At 38.1% G+C, this 26209-nt stretch overlaps 1 protein-coding gene across 3 annotated transcripts in view; it reads right to left on the bottom strand.

Annotated features, from left to right (window-relative positions):
* Nucleotides 1-26209, bottom strand: part of cacna1ha (calcium channel, voltage-dependent, T type, alpha 1H subunit a) — a 150571-nt gene that overhangs the window by 39995 nt on the left and 84367 nt on the right. For all 3 annotated transcript variants that reach the window (XM_051941077.1, XM_051941075.1, XM_051941076.1), the window contains exons 8-13: nucleotides 19716-19808; nucleotides 17788-18026; nucleotides 15517-16055; nucleotides 10789-10955; nucleotides 9047-9238; nucleotides 918-1069 (exon numbers count right to left, since the gene is read on the bottom strand). In XM_051941077.1, coding sequence (XP_051797037.1) covers nucleotides 918-1069; nucleotides 9047-9238; nucleotides 10789-10955; nucleotides 15517-16055; nucleotides 17788-18026; nucleotides 19716-19808 — 1382 coding nt within the window. The remainder of the gene's footprint in view (nucleotides 1-917; nucleotides 1070-9046; nucleotides 9239-10788; nucleotides 10956-15516; nucleotides 16056-17787; nucleotides 18027-19715; nucleotides 19809-26209) is intronic.

Below are 26209 nucleotides of genomic sequence, written 5' to 3'. Positions count from 1 at the left end.
CTCATAGTAAACGGAGAAACAGACTGCAGTATATTGTGTTTTTAGTCTTAATTTACTGAGAGATATTAAAAAAATGGATGATGGAACAATTGTCAGTATTATGATATGTAACACATTTTGTTTGTAAGAGGCTGATTAGTACATGTATAGTGATTTTTAGGGTCATTTTCCATTAATAAGCTAAATATTTCAAATTAAAAAAGAAAAGCACCCAGAGAGTGCAGTACTCCGCCAAGACTGCTCAGTCGTATGATTTCTGACGGATGAAATCTTTAAAAAAATTTGTGGTCTGCAGCGGTCGATTTGTAGTAGGATTGCAATCATGTGATCATCAGCAGGCAGCTGAGGTAGGGATCACTTGTCATAGTTACAGTGATGCCATGCCACTACCTAACAAAGATACAGCAATCTTTAACAAATCCATGAATCCAGACTATAAACCGCATCACTGCCTCAGTCTAATCGCTTGGTCCTTGTGTCATTTCTGACCTTCCCTGAAAATTTTATCCAAATCCAGTGGTCTGTTTTTGAGTAATGCTGCGAACAGACAGACAGAAAAAACAAACCAACGCCGATCCCCAGCGGTCCTTGGTGGAGGAATAACAGCCTTATAGTATTATAGTAACCGACTCTTGACTGAATAAGGAATCTGCTAAGGCAGGACTCAAAGTGTGATCTTTCATGACTGTGTCATTGTATTGCAAAGACAAATACTGCAGCACTAAACCTGACACTCCAAGCCTCATGACTGACAAGCTGTGGAAGAAATTAGAACGAGATGTGGCTCCAAGTCGATGTCTGCTTGGTAAAGTCTAATTTGACTGAAGCCATGATCTTAGCCTCTTTCATGAATTCTACTTGCCTTTAAAGATGGCAGACACTTTATGACAGTAAGAGATAAGGCAGCAAAACATTACCTGATGATAACAATGATGCTGTCGAAGATGTTGTATGGGTTCCTGATGTATCCAAACAGGCCGAAAGCTAGCAGCATGAAGCCCATCTCCAGCACAAACATACTGGTGAAAACAATGTTACTAATCTCCAACACATCAGTCAATTCCTCAGGCTGCAGGCAAAGAAGAATTCAGGAGAAAAGAAGAAAGCACAGAGAGCAGGAGAAGAGGCAAGAAAGACAGAAAACACAAGTTAATATCTCCACTCCATTATTCCAGAGCTGTAAAACCTTTTTGGTCTTACTGCCCTGAGCTGAGACATTATCAATCAAGTTCAACACTGCAGTCAGGCCCAATCAATCAAATGGGACCAACAGCACCAATCAATCACTGCTGATCTACTCCACTTACCTCCCATTACAGTCAGTGATCCAGCAAAGATTTAACCGAGGTGCCCTCATAAAGCATGTAGCCGGTTCTTTTTATGAAAAATGTAGCAATTTTGGGCTCTGGTAAATGCATTATGGGACCACATCCACAACTTCTCTTTATTGAAACAGCTTGGCTTGAGCTGAATCAGTGATCCAAATGTGCTGAAGTCATTAAAATTGCGACACAGGGTCCACCCACCCCTTCCAAATATGTCACGTCAGCATCCATCCATACTACTATTACTGTATTGCTTGCTGACGTGCTGTTTCATATGATGTTCTTTTCACCATGAAAAATTAGTCAAACAAGTTTGTGTAAAATTCTGCAAAAGGTTCTACTGTGAACTTAAATTTATTCTACTGATTGTCTTTTGATTAAATAAAAATATGAGAGTAACATTATTTATACGTACACCAGCTGAAATCTCATATCATGCTTTTGCACTCGTGCTTAATGCTCTGGCAAATACTCCCTCTACTGCTCCTCTTTCCTTTTATCATATTCTCTTTTCCTTCTAATGCTCCATATTCCATTTGTCTCTTGTACAGCATCATGATTCCTTGGTAACAAGCTTAATGCAATCCCAGGATTCACATGCGCTGAATAATTATGATCCCAGATGACTGAATTGTTCTAAACCATGAATTCTTAAACTCCATATTCTGCTGCACAGTTTGTAAAGCCCTTTAGCCTGTGATCCAGAATTTTCTTCTTGTGTCACACAAAGGAAGACTCATTAAAAGTAATTGCAATTCTTTTTGTGTGGGGCTGAAGAAGTAATAGGCCAACAGCTTGTTTTATGCCCTTGCCATTGGCATATAAACACAAGCAGAATAAATTCTACACTAACACCAACATGATTTATGTATAAAATCATCCTGGTTTATTCTATTCTATTGGTATCATGAATGAATTATCCATTTCAGATTTTGTGTATACTGGATGGAAATCATAGATCATATTATGCATGTTTGATACAACTGAAATTAAGGAGGTAATGCTCTGTTTATATACAAGCAAAGTCTGAACTCAATTATTCAAAATAAAGATGATGGCTTTATGTGATATTTATGATGATTCAGGCAGCATGATCAGACCCTAATGATATAAAGTTCAAGCATATGATTCAAATCACATATGAAGTTCAACAACAGAGATAATAATCACGATTGCAGATAGAGGGCGCCATACTACAAAGCACTCATCACCCCACTCCACCCCAAACGCACATGACAGCATGTACACAAACCGCAATCTTTTTACAGCCACATTTCCGGACTAGAATTTATTTTTTCTGACTGAAGAGCTCAACTGGTAGAAAACAATTAAATATATTGGCTCAAGTACAATCTTCAAGTGCATGTTTAAGGCACTTTAGTTGAGTTTTTCCATTTTTAATCACGATTCTCCTGTGATAGCAGAGTTAGGAGCACAATACTTGACTTTATACTTGACAGTTACAAGCTGTTTTTTCTGCAAAATTTGAAGTGCAAAATTTTTGTAACGGAGAAATTTCACAGTATGATATTGCTATTTTGCACAGCATCGTGCATCGCCCATAATCTGATGACAGCATTGAGCATTTGTTGATCAAATACATGATTCACTGTATAGGTAAATGTTCCAGTATTACACTGGAATGTCTAAAACAGATGCACACACACAAGTTAAAATGCCAGCTGGACAGAGTTTGTCTAATGCATTGCTTTGCTGACCTCAACAACTCTATGTAAGAGCGCGTATGAATGAGTCAATATTATTCCAGCACACTCAGCAAGTTCTTACATTATTGTACTAGTTTGACAGTAGTTGAAACGTTTACTGCTGGTATAACTGTGACCTCACAGTCTGTATGAACTGGGTTGCTGAATATGGAGTATACAGCACCTACAGTGCAGAATAATCTAAAGCATAAACCATGTTTCTTCTCCTCTGCTTACTATTTTCGGCTGATGAGCTTTTGAGTTAATTGGGACAGTCGTGAAGCTTGAAAACCAAAGCAGCTTTGCACTGTGCAAAAATAAAAAGAACGCAGAATTAATGTCAGGGGACTCGAGTACAAGTTGCGGTGTCCTACGAGGTGCCAGATTGTTTAAAGAGGAGTTGGACAGACAACAGAGCGACTGCCATGGCTCAAACCCACTTTGACTGACTAGGCAGCACATTAAAAAAAAAAAGCTCAATAAAGTTTGAAAAGAGCTCTCAGCCAGCGTTTCTCTTCAGCACACACAATGCAAGACACACATACATTATTATTTAACAGTGGACTAGCTGGCGTTTTCATTACCTCAGCGGCTCGCTGTCTTTACACCAGAGAAATTACAGAGCATACTGCGGTTGGCAGATTTTCTGCCTGCTTGGTAATAAATATATTTTTACATACCACTTTACTGTACAGTCTGTTACAATATGGTTGGCTAAACAGTACAAAACAGCTTAAGAGTACAAAGCTGACTTGAGTATTTTCTGTGGTTTTGCTTAATGACAAACTACCTTAATTCAATTCAATTTTACCCATCTGCCCCTGAAGAAGGGGGAGGGGGAGGGGGAGGGAGAGGGACGGCAGAATGGGTGAGGGATAAGGAAACATACATTGGGATACATGAATGCCGCACTTACAGATATGGCTGATTATAATATATGCATAAAACGGTTCTACATATGTTTGATAAGCTTTAACCTTGATTTTTGTTTCATTCTGATGGAGGGTGCTTACAAGTGGCATTTTTTAGGATGATTTTTAAAATTTTGGGATAGAAATTCACACTTCTAACTAAAATCTCTGAAATTTTTGCTCTAAATATTGAGATAATTTTTTATGTGTCCTCTGTGTCCATTTTGTGAGTTTTGTTTTATTTGGATTTCATTCACTGATGGTGGAGCATGTGGGCACGTTAAAAACTACTGATGGGGTTCTTATCATGAGACAAAAAAAATTCACGTTTGTGTTTGCAATCTCTGAATTTTCCCCGACAAAAAAAAAATGTGATCATTTTTTGCGTGTCATCAGAACTGAATCCTGCTTCTGGTTGATGGTAGTGTTAGGCACAAACAGATAAAATGAGCTTGTAAGGTTTAAAGACAGCAAAAGCAGATTTTTAAGTCCAGGGGCCAGTGAATAAAAACATAAGACATTAAAATGAAGACAAACTGTTCCTACATTAATAAATCCTACCAAGGTGCCCTTGAGTTGTCAGCTTCATGCCACGATGCACTTTTAAAGTGTCGTAACAGCTCGAGATTGTCATGATCATTAGTAACTGAGTGGTTTCAAAATAATAAGAAGCACTTCACCATATGTCAACCCAGTTTATGTAATACACTAAGGCCCCCACTGAGCATTCAGAACTGCTCTTTTAGACATAGTTTTACATTACTGTCATTACATTTGATAGACAAAGCAATCAATCAGAATTAAACACTGTGTCAGAGGCCGCAAAGAGACATTTGGAGCAATTTTGAACACAGCTCTGCTCATGACCTTGCCCTGAAAAAACACAAGGGCAAGAAACACAAAGAGATGGAGACTTGCACACACACAAACACAACTCGCCTGGCGGCGGCTGCCGGGGCAGAGGAATAACCTTGATTATAAAGCAGGGAACTGGCTAATAAAAACAATCCTGAAAACACAAAATGTAATAAAGTGGACTAAATATCTCAGCATCTACTGTGTAATTGCGATTACAGGTCGCATCCTCATGTATGAATAATATTTAGAGAAAAGGTGCAACTTAGACATACTGGCTAGATTTTATTTTGATATTTATTTTTCTGGTGGTTTTTACACCATGTGATATTCAGTCTACCCATCACACATCAAATAAAGACATTTGAATACTGCTTTTTTTTTTCCTGTGACACATGTTGAGGTCACAATTTAGAGTGAGGTTTATCTTGAGGTAGTTTCCAAATTGAATTTCTCATTGTTCTGTCAGTTGCCAGTGTTATTTTCATTCGGAGTAAAACGCTACATCAATCTTAAATCCCAAGATTAATCCATTAATCCAACAGTACACGCATTGATATGGTGTCAATATGTTTGCCGTCAACTCTGCGTAAATATTCAGTGAATGTCAAAATGTCTTTTGTCAACTTTTTTGAACCACAAAACCCATTAATGCCATGTTATCTTTAAAAACTAACAAAATTACACAGCTATATCAGTGATACAAAATAGAGAAATAGGGAAATAATGCTGTTTTTTTTAAACTTTGCAGCTGTCTCTGAACTACTTATTTGGACATGAAAAAAGATAAAAATTAAAATTATTCTTTAAAATCACAACTTCTATACATCTCTTTTTTTTTAAAAAAAATGCCAAAATTAAAGTCTTTGCATTCGCTTGATTTTGTAAGGAACATAAAAATTCTGCACTTCTTACCCCAACTGACAAGGCATGAATGCCTCATGCGTGACCAACAGTCACATGACAAAAATTCAGGGATTTTTCAGCTGAACTGGACTGAACTGCAGGCTGTGTTTACGTTGAACAGATAAGAGACACATGTGGAAACAAATGGAAGTAGCAACAAAATGTATGTAATAATTCGTCTATATTATGTAGAGTCACCAATATTTTTCTGTGTCAGTAAACATCTGTGGGCACTTCAAAAAATGTTGTACATGTTGATTCCTGGTTTTGGAAATTTTTGTAAAATAAATAAAGAAAGAAAGAAAGAAAGAAAGAAAGAGATCTAGTGTTTCTCTTTATTATTTATAGCACTGATTCTGCTGTTCTGCACTGAAGACATTTTGGAGTTCCATGTATTTCTATTTGTTGTTCTGTTTCCATTGCAGTGCATGAAACTCACCACTAGGTAAAATGTGACAGGAGCAAAAAATGTGCAAAGCTGTTTGAAAGCTGTTGCAGCATTTTGCATATAAAAGCTCAACATCCAACACAGCGCAACCTAACCATGGCTATTACTTGAGGTTTGGCATATTCCAATACATTTGGTGTAATAGTGATTTTATAAGGCAGGTGAATCCAGCAACAGCTTCAACAGTGTCTGCCAGAAGGAGCAGCCACAGCCACATCAGATGAATGAAATGGAAAAATTATATTGCAATGGGAATTTTAAAATTAAATAACCAGATTAAAATGATTTAATATGCAGCAATTACTAGTTTATTTCTAATCCATTCAGGATAACAACATGAGCAGGTAGAGAGCACTCAGTGCACTGTGACCGATTTAGTTAATCTAGAGATAAAGTGGAGATTTATTTTTCCTCATCAACTAGTTAAAGAGAAGGTATGATTTTTTTGGTTGACTGCAGCCCTAATTAATGAAGTAACAGAATCCTACCTGTTTGACTTTAAAAACCTCCCTGAAGAGCATTTCTTTATTTTGCATTTGTGTGTCTGTTTTTAACCCTATAGAGCTCAGCGTAGCGCCGGCGCTACGATTGCATATTCATTTTTGATTTGTGGTAGATTTGAAACCAGATAAGATATAAAATCTGGGGAGTTACACTAACATTTCACACATGTACCATGTCTTAGAGTGCTTTTTTCATTGCAGTGAGGAGTTTGTAAAATTACACAATGAACAAAATAATGCACATGACAAAAATCTTTATAAACAAAACCACAGGATATTGGGCAACTTTTTTCCATTAAAAAATTTGAGGGATACAGCAATGAAATTTCTACATTTTGAAATATATGTGGAAAAAAAGCTACTAACTTATTTTAGGTTTATTGCATTTTCAAGCAATTTATTGTAGTAGTTAAGACATAAGTCAATATATATTATTAAAACTTGGAATAAAAGGGTTATATTGATCTACAGTAAAGGCAAAGCACATAAAAATGCGTCAAAAAATTGGACTATAGTATGTAATAAATAAACACGCTCCGCTTAAAACATCCCCCGCCTTATATATAGTGCCTCTGAGTGCAAGGAATAATAATATATACTGGACAATACACCTACAAAATGATACATCTTCACTACAATGAAAACAAACAGGTCAAGGTCATACACCAAAAAAGGCAGATCTACATTATGCACAGGTGGCGTTGGTGCAATATGCATGAAATCCTTCAGGTAGTTTCTGACATATGCTCCAGAAACAGAATCAAAAAATATTTGAAGTGCCTCACAATGACCTTGAAAATCAGGTCAAGGTCATGCACCCCAAAAGGCACATCTACATTACCAACAGGCTTAGTGTGCGCAATATGAGTGAAATCCCTCAAGTAGTTTCAGAGATATGATCCGGAAACCAAAAAATATTTGAAGTGCCTCACTATGACCTTGAAAATGAGGTCAAGGTCGTGCACCCCAAAAGGCACATCTATACTATATAGAGATGGACTGGGTGCAATATGAATGAAATCCCTCAAGTAGTTTCTGAGATATGCTGCGGACACGAAATGTGGACGGACGGACGTGCCCACGCCAATGGCTGGCGGGGGATAAAAATGTAAGAATATAGTCATGGCGGACTTGCACAATGGTAGGTCTTAAAAACAAACCTCAAGAAAAGGTTAAAATTAGCCTGCATCTTAGGGATTTAAAATCCATTTTTGTGAGTTATCAAGTTGGATGCGTCATTGTTAAACTACCTACAAGGTTTTTCGTTAAGTAACATCCAGTTCCCTTTTGAAACCCTGCGTCACATTTTCACTACTACTAATAGTTCTCTGTGTGTAACGTCAGCTCATCACAAAGTTAAAAACAGTTAAGTATCTGATCTGAATGGCCAGACAACTGGGTGAAAGTCAGTTTACATGTTGGCTTTTACTTTCACACAGTCTGGATAATAGCAAGTCTATTTCCAAAACTGGAATCAGTCTAAACACAGCCAAAACAAGCATCGATCATCTCCCGCTTTCCCGTCTCTCCCTCTACAGTCTGCACTATGCCTCCCACGTTCACACACCTCTTCACACACATTTGCACTCATCGTCTCATAAAGTTTGGCTAGGTGTCACATATGGGGGATGATGAGTACTGAGGGGGAGGCTCTTGTACATAACACTTCAGTCTATGTGTGTGTGTGTGTGTGTGTGTGTGTGTGTGTGTGTGTGTGTGTGTGTGTGTGTTGTTGCCCTAAAATGGCCATGGCTCTTCCAGTCGCTCCTTATGTTTATATCACAAAGATAGAAACGCACACACAACCCCTGGAGAGGGAATTAGAGGAGAGGGAGGCAGGGAGAGACAAAGAGAGAGGAGAGCAGTGAAGGAATGGACCGTGTGCCTGCACAAGAATCTTTTCTTTGGGTTTTATCCATTTCCTCGCCTGATGGGAAATGAAAAGGTTGTGTGCGTGTGTGCGCATATACCACATACTTACTTGGGTGTGAAAACTCAGTAAATGAATGTGTCTGTGCCATCACACACATTTGCAAGACAGGGAACGTGGATGGGAATTATCAGACCAAAGCTTCCCAGATGTTGGCTTTGGAGGCTAAAATAGAAACAGAAGCTGGAAGTGTGTGACAGCGCCTTGATTTGGATTTTTCTTTCTTTTTTGTGGTGTGAGAAAAAGGATGAGATCCTCCCCTTTCTTCCCTCACCCCTGACCACCCTGCCTCCTCATTTCCTCTCTTTCAGACTCCCAGACAGCCAAATGGCATTTTCACACACCGCTGTCAACGGCTCTTATTTATTTATGAAGGTCACCCAAAAACCTCTCAGCTTTAAATCGCTGATCTAAACTATTCAAGTTGCCATTTTTACAGAAACACCTGCAGCAGACTCTTACCTGCTCGTGGTACTCTATCCCCATGCTGAGAGTATTGACAAGGATAGCGATCATGATCCCTCGGTTGAAATATTTGCTCTCCACGATCCTCCTCAACTTGTCCCTAAAGTCTATCCAGGCCTGAACAGCTCCATTTTTGAACTCCACAACTCTCCGCCGTCTGCGAACTCTGCCTCCTCTTAGATCTACCCCCTGGAGGGAAGAGTTTGGATACAGTAATTATAATATATACAAAATAATCAGCTGTAAATAGCAGTATTCTAGATTAGGGTCAAGACCAAGAAGCACAGTTTCTTCAAATGATGTACACACGTGGACAAAATTGTTGGTACCCCTCAGTTAAAGAAGGAAAAACCCACAATTCTCACTGAAATCACTTGAAACTCACAAAAGTAACAATAAATAAAAATTTATTGAAAATTAAATAATCAAAATCAGCCATCACTTTTGAATTGTTGATTAACATAATTATGTAAAAAAACAAACTAATGAAATAGGGCTGGACAAAAATGATGGTACCCATAACTTAATATTTTGTTGCACAACCTTTTGAGGCAATCACTGCAATTAAACGATTTCTGTATTTGTCAATGAGCGTTCTGCAGCTGTCAACAGGTATTTTGGCCCACTCCTCATGAGCAAACAGCTCCAGTTGTCTCAGGTTTGATGGGTGTCTTCTCCAAATGGCATGTTTCAGCTCCTTCCACATATGTTCAATGGGATTCAGATCTGGGCTCATAGAAGGCCACTTTAGAATAGTCCAACGCTTTTCTCTCAGCCATTCTTGGGTGTTTTTGGCTGTGTGTTTTGGATCGTTGTCCTGTTGGAAGACCCATGACCTGCGACTGAGACCAAGCTTTCTGACACTAGGCAGCACATTTCTCTCCAGAATGCCTTGATAGTCTTCAGATTTCATCGTACCTTGCACACTTTCAAGACACCCTGTGCCAGATGCAGCAAAGCAGCCCCAAAACATTACTGAGCCTCCTCCATGTTTCACCGTAGGGACAGTGTTCTTTTCTTCGTATGCTTGGTTTTTGAGTCTATGAACATAGAGTTGATGTGCCTTACCAAAAAGCTCCAGTTTGGTCTCATCTGTCCAAAGGACATTCTCCCACAAGCTTTGTGGCTTGTCAACATGCATTTTTGCAAATTCCAGTCTGGCTTTTTTATGAGTTTTTTTCAGCAGTGGTGTCCTCCTTGGTCGTCTCCCATGAAGTCCACTTTGGCTCAAACAACGACGAATGGTGCGATCTGACACTGATGTACCTTGGCCTTGGAGTTCACCTTTAATTTCTTTGGAGGTTGCTCTGGGCTCTTTGGATATGAGTTTGATATGATTATGAGTTTGGAAACACCTGTGATGTCAATTAAATGACACACCTGAGTTAATCATGTCACTCTGGTCAAATAGTTTTCAATCTTTTATAGAGGTACCATCATTTTTGTCCAGGCCTGTTTCATTAGTTTGTTTTTTTAAATAATTATGTTAATCAACAATTCAAAAGTAATGGCTGTTTTTGATTATTTAATTTTCAATACATTTTTATTTATTGTTACTTTTGTGAGTTTCAAGTGATTTCAGTGAGAATTGTGGGTTTTTCCTTCTTTAACTGAGGGGTACCAACAATTTTGTCCACGTGTGTATAGTCTTGTTTTTGTTCATGACAAATCCACATTTCCTCAAATGCATCATCTACATTTATTATCATCATCATTAGTGTGTCGCCGTCCATCCTGACCTGGGGGAAGTCGTGCAGTCCGTCCGCCTCACCCTTGCCTCCCTCCAGGTCTCCCAGTTCCAGCTCCAGAGTCTCCAGGCTGCGAGCACACAGGGGGCAGCTGAGCAGCTCCAGGAGCAAGGGGCTGGGCACCACGCCGGCCAGCTGGTACAGCAGCCTCTGTCGGCCTGCAGGTTGGAAATGAGTGGACAGGGTCAGACACTGCAGGAAGGCTGCCTCTGGCCGTCTTCATCTGCTGTTGTTGTCTCTCTTTGGCTTTGACGAGACATGCAAACATGTTTCGTCCACTTCATTTTACATCACTTTCACTTGTTATTATTTTGCAAATCTCATAATATATGTGTATATAGGTAGGTATAGTCAAAAAAGGCAGTATTCCAACAGATAAAAAAAACACTGTAAAATAACATAAAATAACCATCTAATAGAAACAAAAACTTAAAAAAGAGATTCAAGCCTTGATGTTACATGTGATCATGTGCAATTTGTCACTGTAAGAATACTTGCATGTGTAAAAACAATAACATTAACAGTCGAATAATGTTAAAATACAAATACCCCTGCACAATATTAGCTATCAGTTATGAGTCGCACTTTATTGATTATTTGCATTCAAATAATCTTGGAAGTATAATTAGAACAGTGTTACAAGACTAAAATTTCACTTTTAAATTGAAAGATTCTACTGTAAGTTTTAGGTTAAATAAAATGATAGATGATCAAACTGTGTGCAGTTTTTAAAAAAATATGTTAACAATATTTCTATGTGAAAAATGTTTAAACTTTCTTTGAAAAATGGAAGTTTTATTGTTACATACAGTCATAGGTTTTGTTAAAATGTTATTTTCTACTATACTTGTAAATTCATTGTTTATTAAACAAGCTTGTTAAATAAAACTGTAACATTAAACAGTAGAGGTTATGTTAAATATGGCACATCCTGCATGTATATATGTAGATCAATCTAGCAAATTACAAATAACAAACAATCTGGTTATTTCCTTTCCAGACTGAAATACTGTACAAACTTCTTTTTATTGCTATTTGCACAAAACCTTCTTAAAATTCCGTATCTGCATTAGAGCCTGATTGCTGCTGCATCAGTGGGGTGATTTAAGCTAAATGAAAATAAATCCGTACCAGGATTTACAAGAGCCAGTATGCAACAAGAAATCTAAGTAACAGAAAGCCAAAAAAAGTGTTTGCCAGACAGTAGTTGTGTCAGTCAGGCTTTGTTACACGAAAACACTAATAAAACAAAAGTCAAAGTAGTTGAGTAGTGTTGACAGGTTTGATTTTAGGTTTAATTTGCGACAACTGTAATAAAGCACAGTATCTGCGGACAAATTAGACAAAATGCCCTTTTCTATCCCTCTTTGAAATGTCTGGCAGTCACATTTTAAAACAGCCAAGAACATCCCGCACTGCATTATCTTTGATGTTAGATTCTGATCTCTTTTCATCAAAATCTGATTGTATGACAGACTAAATGGTATTTAACCCCCTTGTTGTCTTTATTTACGGGCACCAAAACAATACTGTTTCCTTGTCCGAAAAAAATCCAAAAATTCAGCAAAAAATAAATAAAAATCCTCAAATGTCTGAAAATTTGCAAAATTTTCAAGGAAGAAAATTTCAGTAATTCCTTAAAGGTTTATCTTAAAAGTTTAATTTAAAAAAATCCCCCACATTTGGCAAGAAGATTCTTGTAAATATTTTCAAAAAATTAGTAAAAATCTTCAAAAAAAAATCCTAAAAATATCTAAAGTCATTACATATATATCAGGAAAACTTCTAATATTTTTGTTAAGAACATTCACATAAAAATCAACCAAAATCCAGCGAAATTCGCTGGATTTTGGTTGATTTTTATGTGAATGTTCTTAAGAAATATTTTTACCATTTCTTTTTTTTCACCAAAAAATGTTCAAAGATTTCCCAAAAATGTTGAAAATGTGGACATCAGGGGTTTCACTGTGAAAACATTGTTTTTTTTCCCCATTTTCAAACTTTAAAACGGGTCAATTTTGACCTGCAGGACAACACAAGGGTTAAGGCAACATGTAAAGAAGGTAAAAGTATTTTTTGCACCCCACAGTTGTGCTTGAAGCCTCCGATAGCAAAGTCTGTATGTCGCCATAAAGCAAAGGCACAGAGAGTTAAATACTCTGCAGCGAATGCAAGTCATTAAGCTTATTGCTGTGAGTGTAGTATAATTGAAGGTGAGTAAAAGTGAGTGCATCAACATTTTCTATTAGGCTCGATGGGTGATTTTTATCAGCACAATAGAAAACCAGAGTGAGAGAGAGACATTGCAGGGTAAGGACATAACATGAGTGAAATTTTGCATGTATTGCTGAAGGGTTGTCCTTTTTTCCAGTAAAGAGCCGATACACACTGCAAGCTCGCCCACAGTTTGAAATCCTTGCTGCCTCTTTTCACCCTCTGTTCTCTGACTACAGCCTTTTTAAAACCAGAACAGAGGATCTGCAAAGCGCAGCTGAAAGCTAACAGAAGCAAACGCTTGACTTCCGGAAACATCAGCTCTTCAAAAGCAGCTTCAACAGCACATAAAGTTGTTTACGAAGCCGTCTCGCACCTCAAGCTATAAAAAACGTCTGTTGGAATTGTCATCATATTTCATTGTCTTTTATAATCTCTTAAACATCGATGCTGTAAATAAATTCCCCTGTCTAGTCCCGACTCCGATCTTTGACAGACTGTTTGTATTCTCACAAATTCTTTTAGCAAATTCCTTCAGGGGAGAAAATAATTGTCTGGCAAGAAAGCTCATCCAATCCGTACATTACCTTATATTGTATTTTGTTAGATTTGATTACATTTACACTAAAATTAGATTTGAGAGTGACAGACTTGAAAAATCTTCTCAAGAACAGGGTGCTTTTAAAGTAAAAAGGAGCCATTTAACCGAAAACAAAGTTTGGCAGGGATCGACTTTTCTGACAAAGCTGGAAGCAAACATTTAGTACGGATCCAGAAATGGCATTTAAAACAACTGAACGTGGGATCTTTAGAGGAGAAGTTGAGATGAGTGACTTAATCTAAAAAGGAGCTGCATTTTTAAGCCTTTTCTTTTCCTTTTTTGGGTCTCCTCCTCGTCATTGTCTTTCGCTAATTTATCACATGTCACGGTCTTTCTTTACTTCAACAAGTAATTCATGTGCATTTAATTATGTTTGAGTGTCAGCATGTGTGTGGTTGGTGGCAGTTTCGCCCCATTTGAACAGAATAGACAAGTCGATCACGCTGATGCTGCTTTTCTCTTCATATAGAGCACATTTTGTCCCTTTTCTGTCTATTCTTTCTCTGACCCTCCTTTTCCCCTCTGCTCCCTCTTTCTTTTCATTGATCTCATTTATTTTTCTCTCAGTGCCTCCCTCTCTCAGCATCTCTCCCTAAATCTTAAATCTTTCATACCTCATGCCTCACTTTTTCTTCTTCCACAGGTTCCAGAATTCCATAGCTACATGTCTGTTTACATTACTCCGCACAGTCTACTTTCTCTCTCTCTCTCTCTCTCTCTTTCTGCGCTACTCCCCAAACGCCACACCAGTTCGCTCAATTCTCCACCTTTATCCACCTCTCCGCACTGATGACTGTAACACGAGACATAGATTTCTTGTCAGGGCTCTAAGTGCTGCCTGCAACACTCGCACAGCAGACGTAGCTACAGGCTAACTCAGGTCAGGCTCGGGATGAGGACACAGGTAGAAAGAAAGAAAACAAAGAACGAAGACGACAACGAGAGCTGAAAGTGACGTGATAACGGTGCTATAACAGGAGCCCAGGGGAAATCTAAAGCATCAAGTACAGAACATGAAGGAGGATTAAAGGACAGTGAAACACATAAAGAATGGTAAAAGAAGCAAAACAAACAAATGAAAGTTATTGTTCCACTCAGATAAGAAGTTTAAAGGGACTATCAAGTCGGAAAATGCTTTCTTCGGCTCAGATTTTCAGCGTCTTTGGAGGTGGTTGCTGCTTTTTTAACGGCTTCTGCCCTGGAGATCTCTATGCTGACAACAGAAAGAAAGCTGCAATTTTCCAAAGGCAGCAGAGTGTGTCCCATTCACTTATAGTCACGACTACAACTATAACTGTAAAAGATGTAACACATGCTGTGCTCCATTTCTGCTGCATCAATTTTGATAGAGCTTTAGTTGAGAATATTGAAAAAAATGATCAATAATGTGAGTGCTTGCTGACCCATTGCTATAAGACTGCATGTTTCCTCTGTTTTAAAGTAAAAATGCCAGTTTCTGATTTTAAAATCTCACTCTTGCCTAGTGATAAAGATGCGAAAACGATTTGGTATTTCAAGCATCTCCCTGGTGTCTCTTACCCATATTTTTGTTCTTTTTGGTATTGCAGTTTAGCAGTTATGGGCTATACATCTGGGGAAATTTCCACTCAAAAAAATCTGATGGAAATTTCAAAAAATAGCCTCGGGCTTTAGGGGTTAGACCGACTCAGTCTCCTCTCATTCACCTCAATTGGGATTTTATGATCAGGAAATGAATGATGGCGAGCAGCAAACCCAAACTCCAGACTTAAAAGACTCCCTTCAGGAACCTGCAGGTGTGGAGAGAAATTCTACATGCATTTTATCTTTGTAATTTACTATTCTTATATGTGTGTGTGTGGTGTGTGTGTGTGTGTGTGTGTGTGTGTGTGTGTGTGTGTGTGTGTCAGTGTTTGTGTTCGTACTGTGCTGCCCCATCAGCTGGTAAAGCTTGTTCAGCGTCTCTGCGTGTTCGGACGCTGGGTGGTTCGGTGGATGCTGCTCCGGGCTGGGCCCACACTGCTTCGAGCGGGGAGGCGGCGTCTTGCTGCTGTAGCTGCACACAAACGACGGCAGGATGGTCGGATAGTTCATCCCCCCGTTGAGTCGCCCCAGCAACGCCCCCATGCCCTGGGTCACCGCGGTCGGGCTGTCGCTGCTATTTCCATTTGCACTTCCTCTCCGAACAGAAAGCGACTTCATCTCCAGTTCCTCCCCTCCTCCCACACGTCCTCCCCTGTCCATGTGCTCAGCGGTCGCCACGCTGATGGGGTGCTGCCCGCCATTGCTGAGGCGACAGTGCTGGTGCTGATGGTGCTGCAGGAGGTTATGGATCGGCCTCAACCATAACGCGTTGCCGGGGCCTGAGCCTCCGCAACCTCTGCTCGAACTGTGGCCGTGTCCATTACCGCCACCGTTATTGCCTCCCCCACTGCCATTAGGGTTTACCTTTTTGCGCCGTTTGCTGTTCAAAGGACAGGAGACACGAAATAACAACTGAACATGAATAGAGAAGGTGTAACTTCAAGGTTAATAAGAGGTTGTACTATTTATTCTGTTTGTGTGTCTTTGCATTGGAACAAATCTCTAGGGATGCAACAGTTTTGCAGGCCAGGAGTGCAATTCAGGAAAACACACTATTACCAGAGCCCACTGAATTATTAAATGTTCAGAACAAAGCATATTTAGCCACACTAAATAGTTACACATAGATACACTGGAAAAACTCAAAATCTTGCCAAGTCTATTTGTCTTATTTTTAGTCAAAATGTCTCATCCCACTTGATTTAAGATAAATTCACTTATAACGAGTAACATTTCAGCAAGATGGAGGGACTTGTTTTAAGACAATGCATCTTAAATATTTTGTTAAGTCAAACAATCTTGAAATTATCTTGTTTTAACCCTCTTGTAGCCCTGTGGGTCAAATTGATCCATTTTGCAGTTTGAAAATGTGGAAAAAAATATTTTCACAGTGAAAACTTCCACATTTTCAAAATTTTGGGGGGGAAATTTTTGAATTTTTTTTGATGGAAATAAAGAAATGTTAAAATAATATTTCTTTAAGAACATTCGGAAAAAAATCAACCAAAATCCCCCCAAAATTGTGAATGTTCTTAAAGAAAATATTAGAACTTTTACTGATACATATATATATATATATATATATATATATATATATTAGGGATGTGCGCAACTAGTCGTTTAATCGTTTAACCGCCTTTTACTAGTCTGTTAAACGCTGCATCAAGCATCATGCACCTTGTTGTTCGCGCCTCTGCATCAGCTTCTTTGTAAACAGGCTGAGCAGCCAGGGAGAGAATTGCTCCTCCTCCCCTCCCCTCACACGCACATGTAGCAGGGGGCTGTCGACCTCCGGATGACACGTTTATTTCTCCAAACCTACACCACCTGTCCGCCATCTCCTGGTGTACAGTACTTGAGGCACAGGAGGCATTATATTTGAAGCTATGGCTTGTTATGTTCAGCAATGTTGCTTGTCGCAATATTGCGACTTTGGCGCTTAAAGGGTTAAATTGCAAGTTTTCCGAACCGACGAGTCGCTAATTTTATTGGCGACTAGTCGATTCGTAAATTAGTCGAAATTCCCATCCCTTATATATATATATATGTATATATATATATATATATATACATATATATATATATATATATATGAAATCACTTTAGATATTTTTAGGATTTTTTTGGAAGATTTTTATCAATTTTTTGGAAAATATATACAATTTTTGTATTTTTTTTTTTTTATTTCTTGTCAAATTAGGGGATTTTTTTTTTTAAATAAAACTTTCAAGGGAAACTTTTAAAGCATTTTCTTCCTGAAGATTTTGCATTTTTTGTTATAGATTTGGGGAATTTGGTGCCATAAATGCGGACAACAGGAGGGTCAATACATCAATACCACCCCTGGTAAAATATAGCATAAAATAAGTTTACCCAGTTAATTTTAAGATCTCAATATTCTAAATATCATATGTTATTTCAAGAAATCTTACCAAGCCATTTTTCACTTGTTCTAATGGCAGATTTTTTTCACTTATTTCAAGGTAAAAGTTCCTCGAAATAATTATTTTTTCTTGTTTTGAGAGCAGCATATTTTGCTGTGTACAGGAGGACCTGCAACGAATGCATAATTTAATTTTCCCTGTATTTAACTGAACATTCCCAGTCTGTACCTGTGCCATCCAGAGTATATCCTCTGCAGCCTGCGGGTTAACTTGCGGTAAAGGTGACTAATGTAGCGCAACATCTCCTCGTAGCAAGAACCCGGTTCGCTGTAACTGGCGAGCGTGGAGTCGTTGGACATGTAGCGAGCGCGCTGCTCCCTCATCAGGGCGTTCTCCCTTTGCTTCGTCTCGGAGAACTGGGTGGCGATGACCACGAGGCACAAGTTGATCATGAAGAAAGAGCCCACCTGGTTGGGGAGGTAAAGAGCAGCTCTCGCAGCAATCCCAATAAAACCACAACAACGTACATTCCTAATGATACAGGAGCAGTTGCACCTGGCAGACCTATGAAAGTGCTGACAGAGTGGCAAGACACCCTGCTGCTGGAATAGAAAGTCAACAATGTGGCTACTTCATCAATATTTGATTTAAGGAACAACACGCTGTTGACTTTATCCCTCTTTGCGGTGTTAAAAGTGCTATAAAACGTTTTGTCAACAAGAAGCATTATACTGGCTTATATATTATTAAGATGCAGCCTGTGTTGCTGGGAGGACAAGACTCACTTTGCTTTTATCATTACTTGGGCATAATGAAATCTGAAACTTGCTCCAATGAGGCGGCTTTGGCAGGAAGTTAGAAATATATCAACACTATAATGCAATCTGTATTTAACAAGTCATTACTGTATGCTACTAAAAGACTAGTTGGAAATGAGATTTACGCTTTCTCCATCTGTTTATTGAATTGTTGTTTTTGGGACACTTGCATTTGTCTTTATTCTGTCTCCCCCACTTCCCATATGGGTGTTTTTCTTTCAGTCCCTTTCGTAGGCCATCCTCGCTCCCATCCCTCCTTCTCTCTCCCCCTCGCCTTCCAAGTGCCTAATAAGCATTTTTACATCAAACGACAGGCAAGCAGGGAGCTCATACGGCATTGTGAAATATAGCCGAAGCTGGGATCTTTGAGAACCCCCACAACAGCATGATAAGAGTGATATTATACACGATAAGACATCTACAAGGTTCAACAGAGGAGACTTAAGCTCCAGGCAGAGTTTAGTGTTTAACTTTTGAAAGGTTATTCTGGGTTTTCCACAGTTGAAGCAAGATGCAAGTACATGAAAATATCTATACATTATGTATTTGCATATTTGTGGAGCATTCAAAGCACAACACTGCATAGCTTCATAAAGGGGAGAAGGATTAAAGAAATGTATATAGAGATCAAGCTTGTCTACAGCTTGATCTCTGCTACTGGAATTTTGTGACTGTTACAGATTTCAAGGAGTAGGAAATTCTGAATATAGAATTACTGGCAGATAATGTTTATATAGTCACATTAAAAGTACTAAATGATGGACTCATTATTTATTAACTTTCCAGCAATATATTCCACAAACTAGATAGCAGATTAGTGTGAATACAAAGCTCGATTTTGCACCATCGTCTGCTCAGCTCTAAATCATACTCTGCTACATGTGCTGCAGACAGTCCTAATGGTGTTGTTGACTGTTTCTAAATTACCCCAGGCATCTTTTTCTGCATTGTGTTCTGTAAAAGAAAGTTTTCATCTTGCTGCATATTGGACGACATACTAATATGTCTAGTTTTGTCTGTAAATTCCCTCTGGTTTTCAACAAGAGGGTTATTGTTTTGTCTTTGATGCCTAAATCAGATCACAAATATATGAAATTGTGAGTTATGTAGCACAAGTAAGTAGCAGGTCTAGACTCAGCCGAGAGAGAAGCTGTGGAAAACCTGTCCTGGACTTAAAGAAAGACCCAGAAAGACAAGACGTGCTTGGCAGTGTACTTGGACCAAGTCAAATTGTTTTTTAAAACCACTTTGGGCTTGCTTTTGGAGGCCTAGGGGAACAGTTACACATTAAGTACTGCTGGTAACAAATAAAAATATGTAAATAAAAGCGGTACTTACAATAATGAGCAGTATAAAATATATAAAATTGTAGAAGGAGTGAGCGTCCATGACATAGTACATGATATCTACCCATCCTTCCAGTGTGATGACCTGATGGCAGACACAAAAAGACACACAGACAGAGAGAGAGGAAGCCTTTTAGTTATCATGAACAGGAAAGCAAAAAGAAAAAAAAACATTCCTTCATAGCTCTGCTCATTACTCTTTCTTCAAAAAACATATGACAAACACACCCACGCACGTATACAAGACTGCACTCATAGACACCCACAGACACACACTCCAAAGTATGCAGCAGCCAGAACATTTCCAGTTCGGTTTTTAATGGCCGTTCCTCTGAAGAAAGTCTGTGGCGTCGCTCCAGTCTCTTATGCATTTGTGTGCTAGTGCCAGTGGAATGACGCAGCTCTTTCATGTAGCCACTATGCTAATGAGCAGCTGAGACGTTGAGACTTGAAAGCGGCGGCTCAGCTCAGTCAAGCCGATAATACGCTCACACCTCAACATTTACACCTCAGCTAGCATAAAACATTACAGCACAAACACACGACAACAGCATATAGATGAGGCAAAGACAGATGCCAGCATTCACGTGCATCTATATCTGTGTAAGAATTAAAAAAAACTCCTGCATTAACACACCACAAACAGACACCATGAATGCACATTATGCGCTCACACACAGATCCAGAGGAAACTAATCCGCTGTCTTCTGGAATAATCACGCAAGATTATCCAAAGAGCTGGATTCTCATTTCTGAGCAAATGCACACCTGAAAACTACAATCACAGTGTATTTTCTTCATCTTCTGAAACTGACAGAATATGCATAAGTTTGTTAAAATAACATCCAAGCAGGCCACATGGGGAATTATCACACAAGCCTCAAAATGAACACCCAACTACCTCATTCATACAGCTAATCGGGAATCAAATGTGCACATCAGCAATCAAAGTGCATTTCTTCCGCATGTCTGATAGTTCTTGATGCTAACTGCCTGAAGAAAGGAGGTGATTCTAGGTTAATGCTGTTTATTTAAGACAGGACACAGAGGTGATAACCAGAACAAATTATCTAGTGACCCTGAGGTCCAATCCCTTCATCTGCTACTGACTCATCTTGAAGATCAGACATTAGTAGCAAAGCATCAGGGCCTGTATTACATGCTAATGACTTGCATTCAGAGCAGAGATCATGCTCTCAGCTGTCACTGGAAAATGACTCAGCCAACATATTGTTGTCCATAGCTTGATAGGAACATTGGACTGTTAACATGATGATACCCCATCCTCTATCGCTTCTCCACACTTACTCAAATACTGCATTTTACAGTTTTTTTCGATTGCTAACACACGTTGGTCGAAACTGAAGTCACATGTTCAAAACTCTTAACACAGTCTGCAAAACAGCAGTCCATATGGACTGAACTGTGAATCACTTTCCATTGCTTTCACACAAAATGCATTCAGTGACCACAGTCACCAAAATTCATGAACTCTTTTCTCAGTTTCTAGTTCACCACCTGCAAAACACTAGACTTTTACAGCACATTTTTCAAATGCTAACACACTTTGTTCAAAACAATTAAAAACACAATCAGAACAGAAGGATGAGGAAAAAAACACGGGGAATTTCTGCTGCAGCCACATTGAAATCTATGGAAAATCATATCAAAATATTAAAAATTAAAATACATTAAAAGATTATGTAATTCCAAACACAGCTGAGTGTAGTTGTCAGCTGAAAACCGATTCATGTGATCTGTGTTTGGTCTCATCAGAAACCACATAGAAGAAGACACTCAAAAAAGTTCCACCCACAATGCATCAGAGAAGACATCAGATGTAATGGATGGAAAGATGAGGCCATGAATGTTACAGTATACATGTGTTGTTGGTTTTTGAGTTTTATAGCTTGATTTCCATTCTGTCCTCTGAATTCTGCATTTTTTTGTTTACAGTAAAGTTTTTCTTTTTTGTAAGGTCCCAAAGTACCGATGCAAAGGCACAGAGAAAATACAGCAATGTTGTTGAAGTAAACTGCTGCATTCCTGATTCATTCTTGTTGCAATATATTACAATGATTTCAAACAATCAGAGTGCAAATATCTTATTTTATAATAAAATACTGATTTATCTAAAAAGAAATCATTCAAACTGGAAAGATTAAAATTTATTTCATGTAATGCTCTGTGTTGTTACTATTTTGTGGTTCAGCGTCCTAAGATAGTGTTTGTTTCCAAAGTGAGACTATTTGCTAGTGTTGTGGTTGATTGAGCTTATTTTGAGACATGTATGAAATGTTTTGTTGGTGAGAAACAGTTTTGGGGATGAGATTAACTGTATAGCTGAGATACATGATGGAAATGCAGGCTGTGTTAAGAGTTTTGAACATGTGACTTCAGTTTGGACCAGTGCTTGCTAGCAATTGAAAAAAACTGTAATGCAACTGTGAGGAACTTGTACTTTGCTTACATAGTTCTACGTACATGGTATTTTATACTTTGACTTCAATACATTTGAGAGGGAAATACAGCACATTCTACGTCATGGAACTGAAAGCTTTTTGAAGATGAAGATGTTACATAACAGAATACAATAGATTGTTAAAAATTAAACCAGTGGTTTACAATCTTTTTGGCTACTGAGATCAAAAAGCACCATGCAGTCACATTCACATTTCACAGTTCAGTCAGTTGTTGACAACAACTCCAGCAAATGGTAATGTTTTCCTTTTAAATTTCTCTCAATATTTCATTTCATACATGTGTTTTTATATGTGCTTGTTATTGATATCTCAAAAAACCGAAAGAGTCAAGAAAAGGTCAATAAACAAAGAGCTTTATTTATCAGAAATCTGTCTTGCAATCCCTCAGGTTTATCTTGGGTCCACGAATATCAATAAAGTACTGTAAATTAGCTTTACCTACAGCAGCTACAACAGTAAAATACTGTTGAAACATTGATGATTAAGGATGATACATATAGAAATAACACATATCTAATATTACATCAGTCAGAGGGACCAAACTTAAGTTGGAGTTTCAGACTCTACTTGTAATGGAGTATTCTTTTATAGCTATATTGATACTTTTACTTTAGTGAAGGATCTGAACACGTCTTCCACCACTGCTCTCCTCTCTATCTTTTCATCTGACATGCCTTTGTCTTTCTTACTTTCATTTAATCTGTTATCTTTCCTTCACTCTCAGCTCTGCTTTTTTTCTCTTTAACAGCATTGACAGAGGTCAGTCCATTACTGGCCTTGTAAATCTTTGAATCTGGGCTGGATTTCAGAGGGATTCTTCAATAAAATCTGCTGTTATCACATACTGTATGTATTGAACTCTAGAATGAACCCTTCCAGCAATGAAACTCCGATCTATAAAATGGTGCAAACTACCATCTTGTGTCTCTAACCATAAATAAACCTGACCCCATTAGACTGCCTTTGATATCTATATGTAGATATATTTCCAGTTGCTGAACATATCTGTAAAATCAAAAAAAGGAATGCATGATATTGTTGCGGTATTACTCAACCTGAGTTCAGACATAATTAAGCCATAAACTTGGTTGCAGTTGGTACTGAGCGTGAAGAGTTTCCAGCTTGTTGCACTTTGCAAGAATCCCAAGGTTACCCTGAATTAAGTCAATTTGGAGACATGGGCTGAAATGTTTTCAAAACCCTGTTGTTAAATGTATAATTCATGTTCTATATATTTACAGATACTGTAGGAAAAAAGTTGTAGAAAGGGATAACAAGCCAGACCCCTCATTTAACATTCAATACAGCACTTTCATTTCTGTTTTCAGCAAACTTTGCTTCTCTCTCTCTTTATCTCTTGCATAACTCCTCTTTTTCTGTGCCAGTTCTCTCACGCTTACTCTGTTTCTGTTCATGTTTACATGTAACTGTTCACAAATATCCAGTCAATTAAATAAAATGCTTAACATATGTTTCGAGGTTTTGACAGTGCGATCGACATGTCGTCAAAGTGATCGCTCAGTGTCAGTGGCATTGTTAATCCTGTGAATTCAAAACCAACCAGCAGATTTGAAAGGCATGTCAGTATGCCATGATTCTTTTTTTTTTTTTTTAAATGGCAAAAGTGCAGTATTTCCACTAAAAAGATGTTGTAAACAGAAAAAACTATGTTGCCAATAGTGATTTTGCTGTGACAGTCACGTAAAAAAGAAATTACGCCTTTTTCTTGAGCTGCCTGAACTGCAGGCAGCGTTTACACAGAACTGCTAAGAGACAAGTACAGAGACAAATCAAAAATGTAGGTAGTAAAATATAGATGGTTTACAGGGTCATTATTTTTCCCATTGTTGGTAACACCCGTGGGCACTTAAAAACGAAAAAAAACAATACCAATAATTGCAAAAATGCTGATAATCGATCAATCAATAGCTCTAATTAACAAATATTGTGGTTTAAGCTGTATATTCAAATTCATTCTAAATTCAAGTTAAATGATAATAGCTCAGATTATTTTTAATCAAGGAGATGCTCACTGAACTGATTTACATTTTGCAGGAAAAATTAAAAACTCTGTCAGAATTTAGAATCATTTCTAGAACAATACATTTTTTGCACATAATAAATTTAAAGAAACTTGTCAACATTTATATTTTGTGTTGATAGGACTTTACATCATTACATGTAACAGTTGTTTTATTAGTATAGACCACAGAGGTGCATCAGAGACATCATGGTGCATTTGTGAATCAGTTATACAAAATTATGATACAGATATTCGGTAAAATGCTGATTATCAATCTGTAGTTCAAATCAGCAAACAATGCGTGTTAAGTCTGATATCGAGTTGATTCTTAGTTATAGCTAAATGATAATAGCTCAGATTATTATTAGTCAGGGAGACAATCACTGAAACGATTTACATTTTGCAGGAAAAAATAAAATTTTGGTGTCAGAATTTAGAATAACTAATACAATAATATGTATTTTACACATATTTAATTAAAAATATTGTACATGCTGATTCCAGGTTTGTAAATTAGATTAGATTAACAAATAATCAAAGATTTATTTCCATAATTTATGGAATTAGCTCTAATTTTAGCCATTTTTGGGCTGTTTCCAAAGAGCCACTGCTTTATATTGCAGCAGAAAACCACCAGTGACTAAAAATATGACAGGAGCAAAGAAAAACACCCAGAAATTTGTTGTGGTTCTGATCTTTTGCAAAACAAATAACACCATTTTGTACAAAGGTCTCGGCAGTACTGAGCAAATTCTGTTGGAATCTCTCTTCCATGCATGGTGACTCATGTTGACAGATTTTAGTTTCACACCAGAAGAACCAAATCAGACAATTTGAATTTGAATTTCTGCACCACTACTCATGACTAACTTTTCAGGTTAAAACTGGCACCTACCAGAGGTTATACCAGATTCAGGAAATGCCAGCGTGTGAAAGAAACAAATTACAGGTTTCTGATTGCACACAACAGCTGCGACAAGACGTGCACAGACACACACAAACACACATATCATACACCTGGATAAAAAACCAATTGCACTTAAGAATATTTACTAAGCTATACCAAAAGAAATGTAAAAAAAAAAAAAAAAAATCTAATCTATAAATCCTCTAACTGTGAGCTGATACTACACATACATGCACACACACAGGAAAGTTGTGAGTACCTATCAGGGATTAGTGTGCTTGCTTCTGTGTGTGTGTGTCTTTAGTATTTGTGCTGTTTGCAGTAATCTGCAGATAAAACTCTTTTTAAGAAACCCATGTTGCGACATCAAAGCCCTTTCAGACACCCAGACACGTCTATTTGGACAGAAAGGCTGAAATTCATATCACAACAGGCGGACAGACACACAAAGCACAGACACTGTGATAGGGGGAAAAGCCTGCCACAGTCTCCTGGGGAGATGGAACCAGCATGAGGGAAAAGGAAAAATACATTTTGAGAAGCAGCATGTGGAGAGGAAAAGACTTTCAGGTCATAATAGATGCCCTCTGATAGCCTAAGGGGAGGAATTTTGGAAATAATCACTTTGAATTGTTAACACAGCAGGAAATTAATTGATGACCGATTGTGTTTATGCAAAAAAAAAGAAGCAGCATTTTAACCACTTTGTCATATCTGATTGAGTCTTTATCACTGTTCTGTTCAAAAGACTCTATGGCAGAGTACGTAATGTAGTGTCATCCTCCAATAGTGCAGTCTCTTTGAAAGGTTTACTTTTAAGAATCTCACCTTTCTGCTGCAATCAAAGCTTGACAGTTCTTTTTATACAATCGCAAGTAAAGTCTGCCAAATTGAGAGCTTTCCTCGACCAGACAGTGTGGAGTGGAAGTGAACTAAGAAAGCCTCTGAGCCTGAACTAGAAGATAAAATCTGTCTTCCTCCAGTCAAATAATGTCCTATTTCAAGCACACTCTCACAGAATTACAAAAACACACACACATGTGCAACATATTTTGTTCTGCTTCGGATGAATC

The sequence above is a fragment of the Acanthochromis polyacanthus genome, chromosome 21 (assembly GCF_021347895.1).
Source record: "Acanthochromis polyacanthus isolate Apoly-LR-REF ecotype Palm Island chromosome 21, KAUST_Apoly_ChrSc, whole genome shotgun sequence".
In the NCBI taxonomy this organism is placed as follows: domain Eukaryota; kingdom Metazoa; phylum Chordata; class Actinopteri; family Pomacentridae; genus Acanthochromis; species Acanthochromis polyacanthus.
This window is presented reverse-complemented; position numbering and strand designations above follow the sequence as displayed.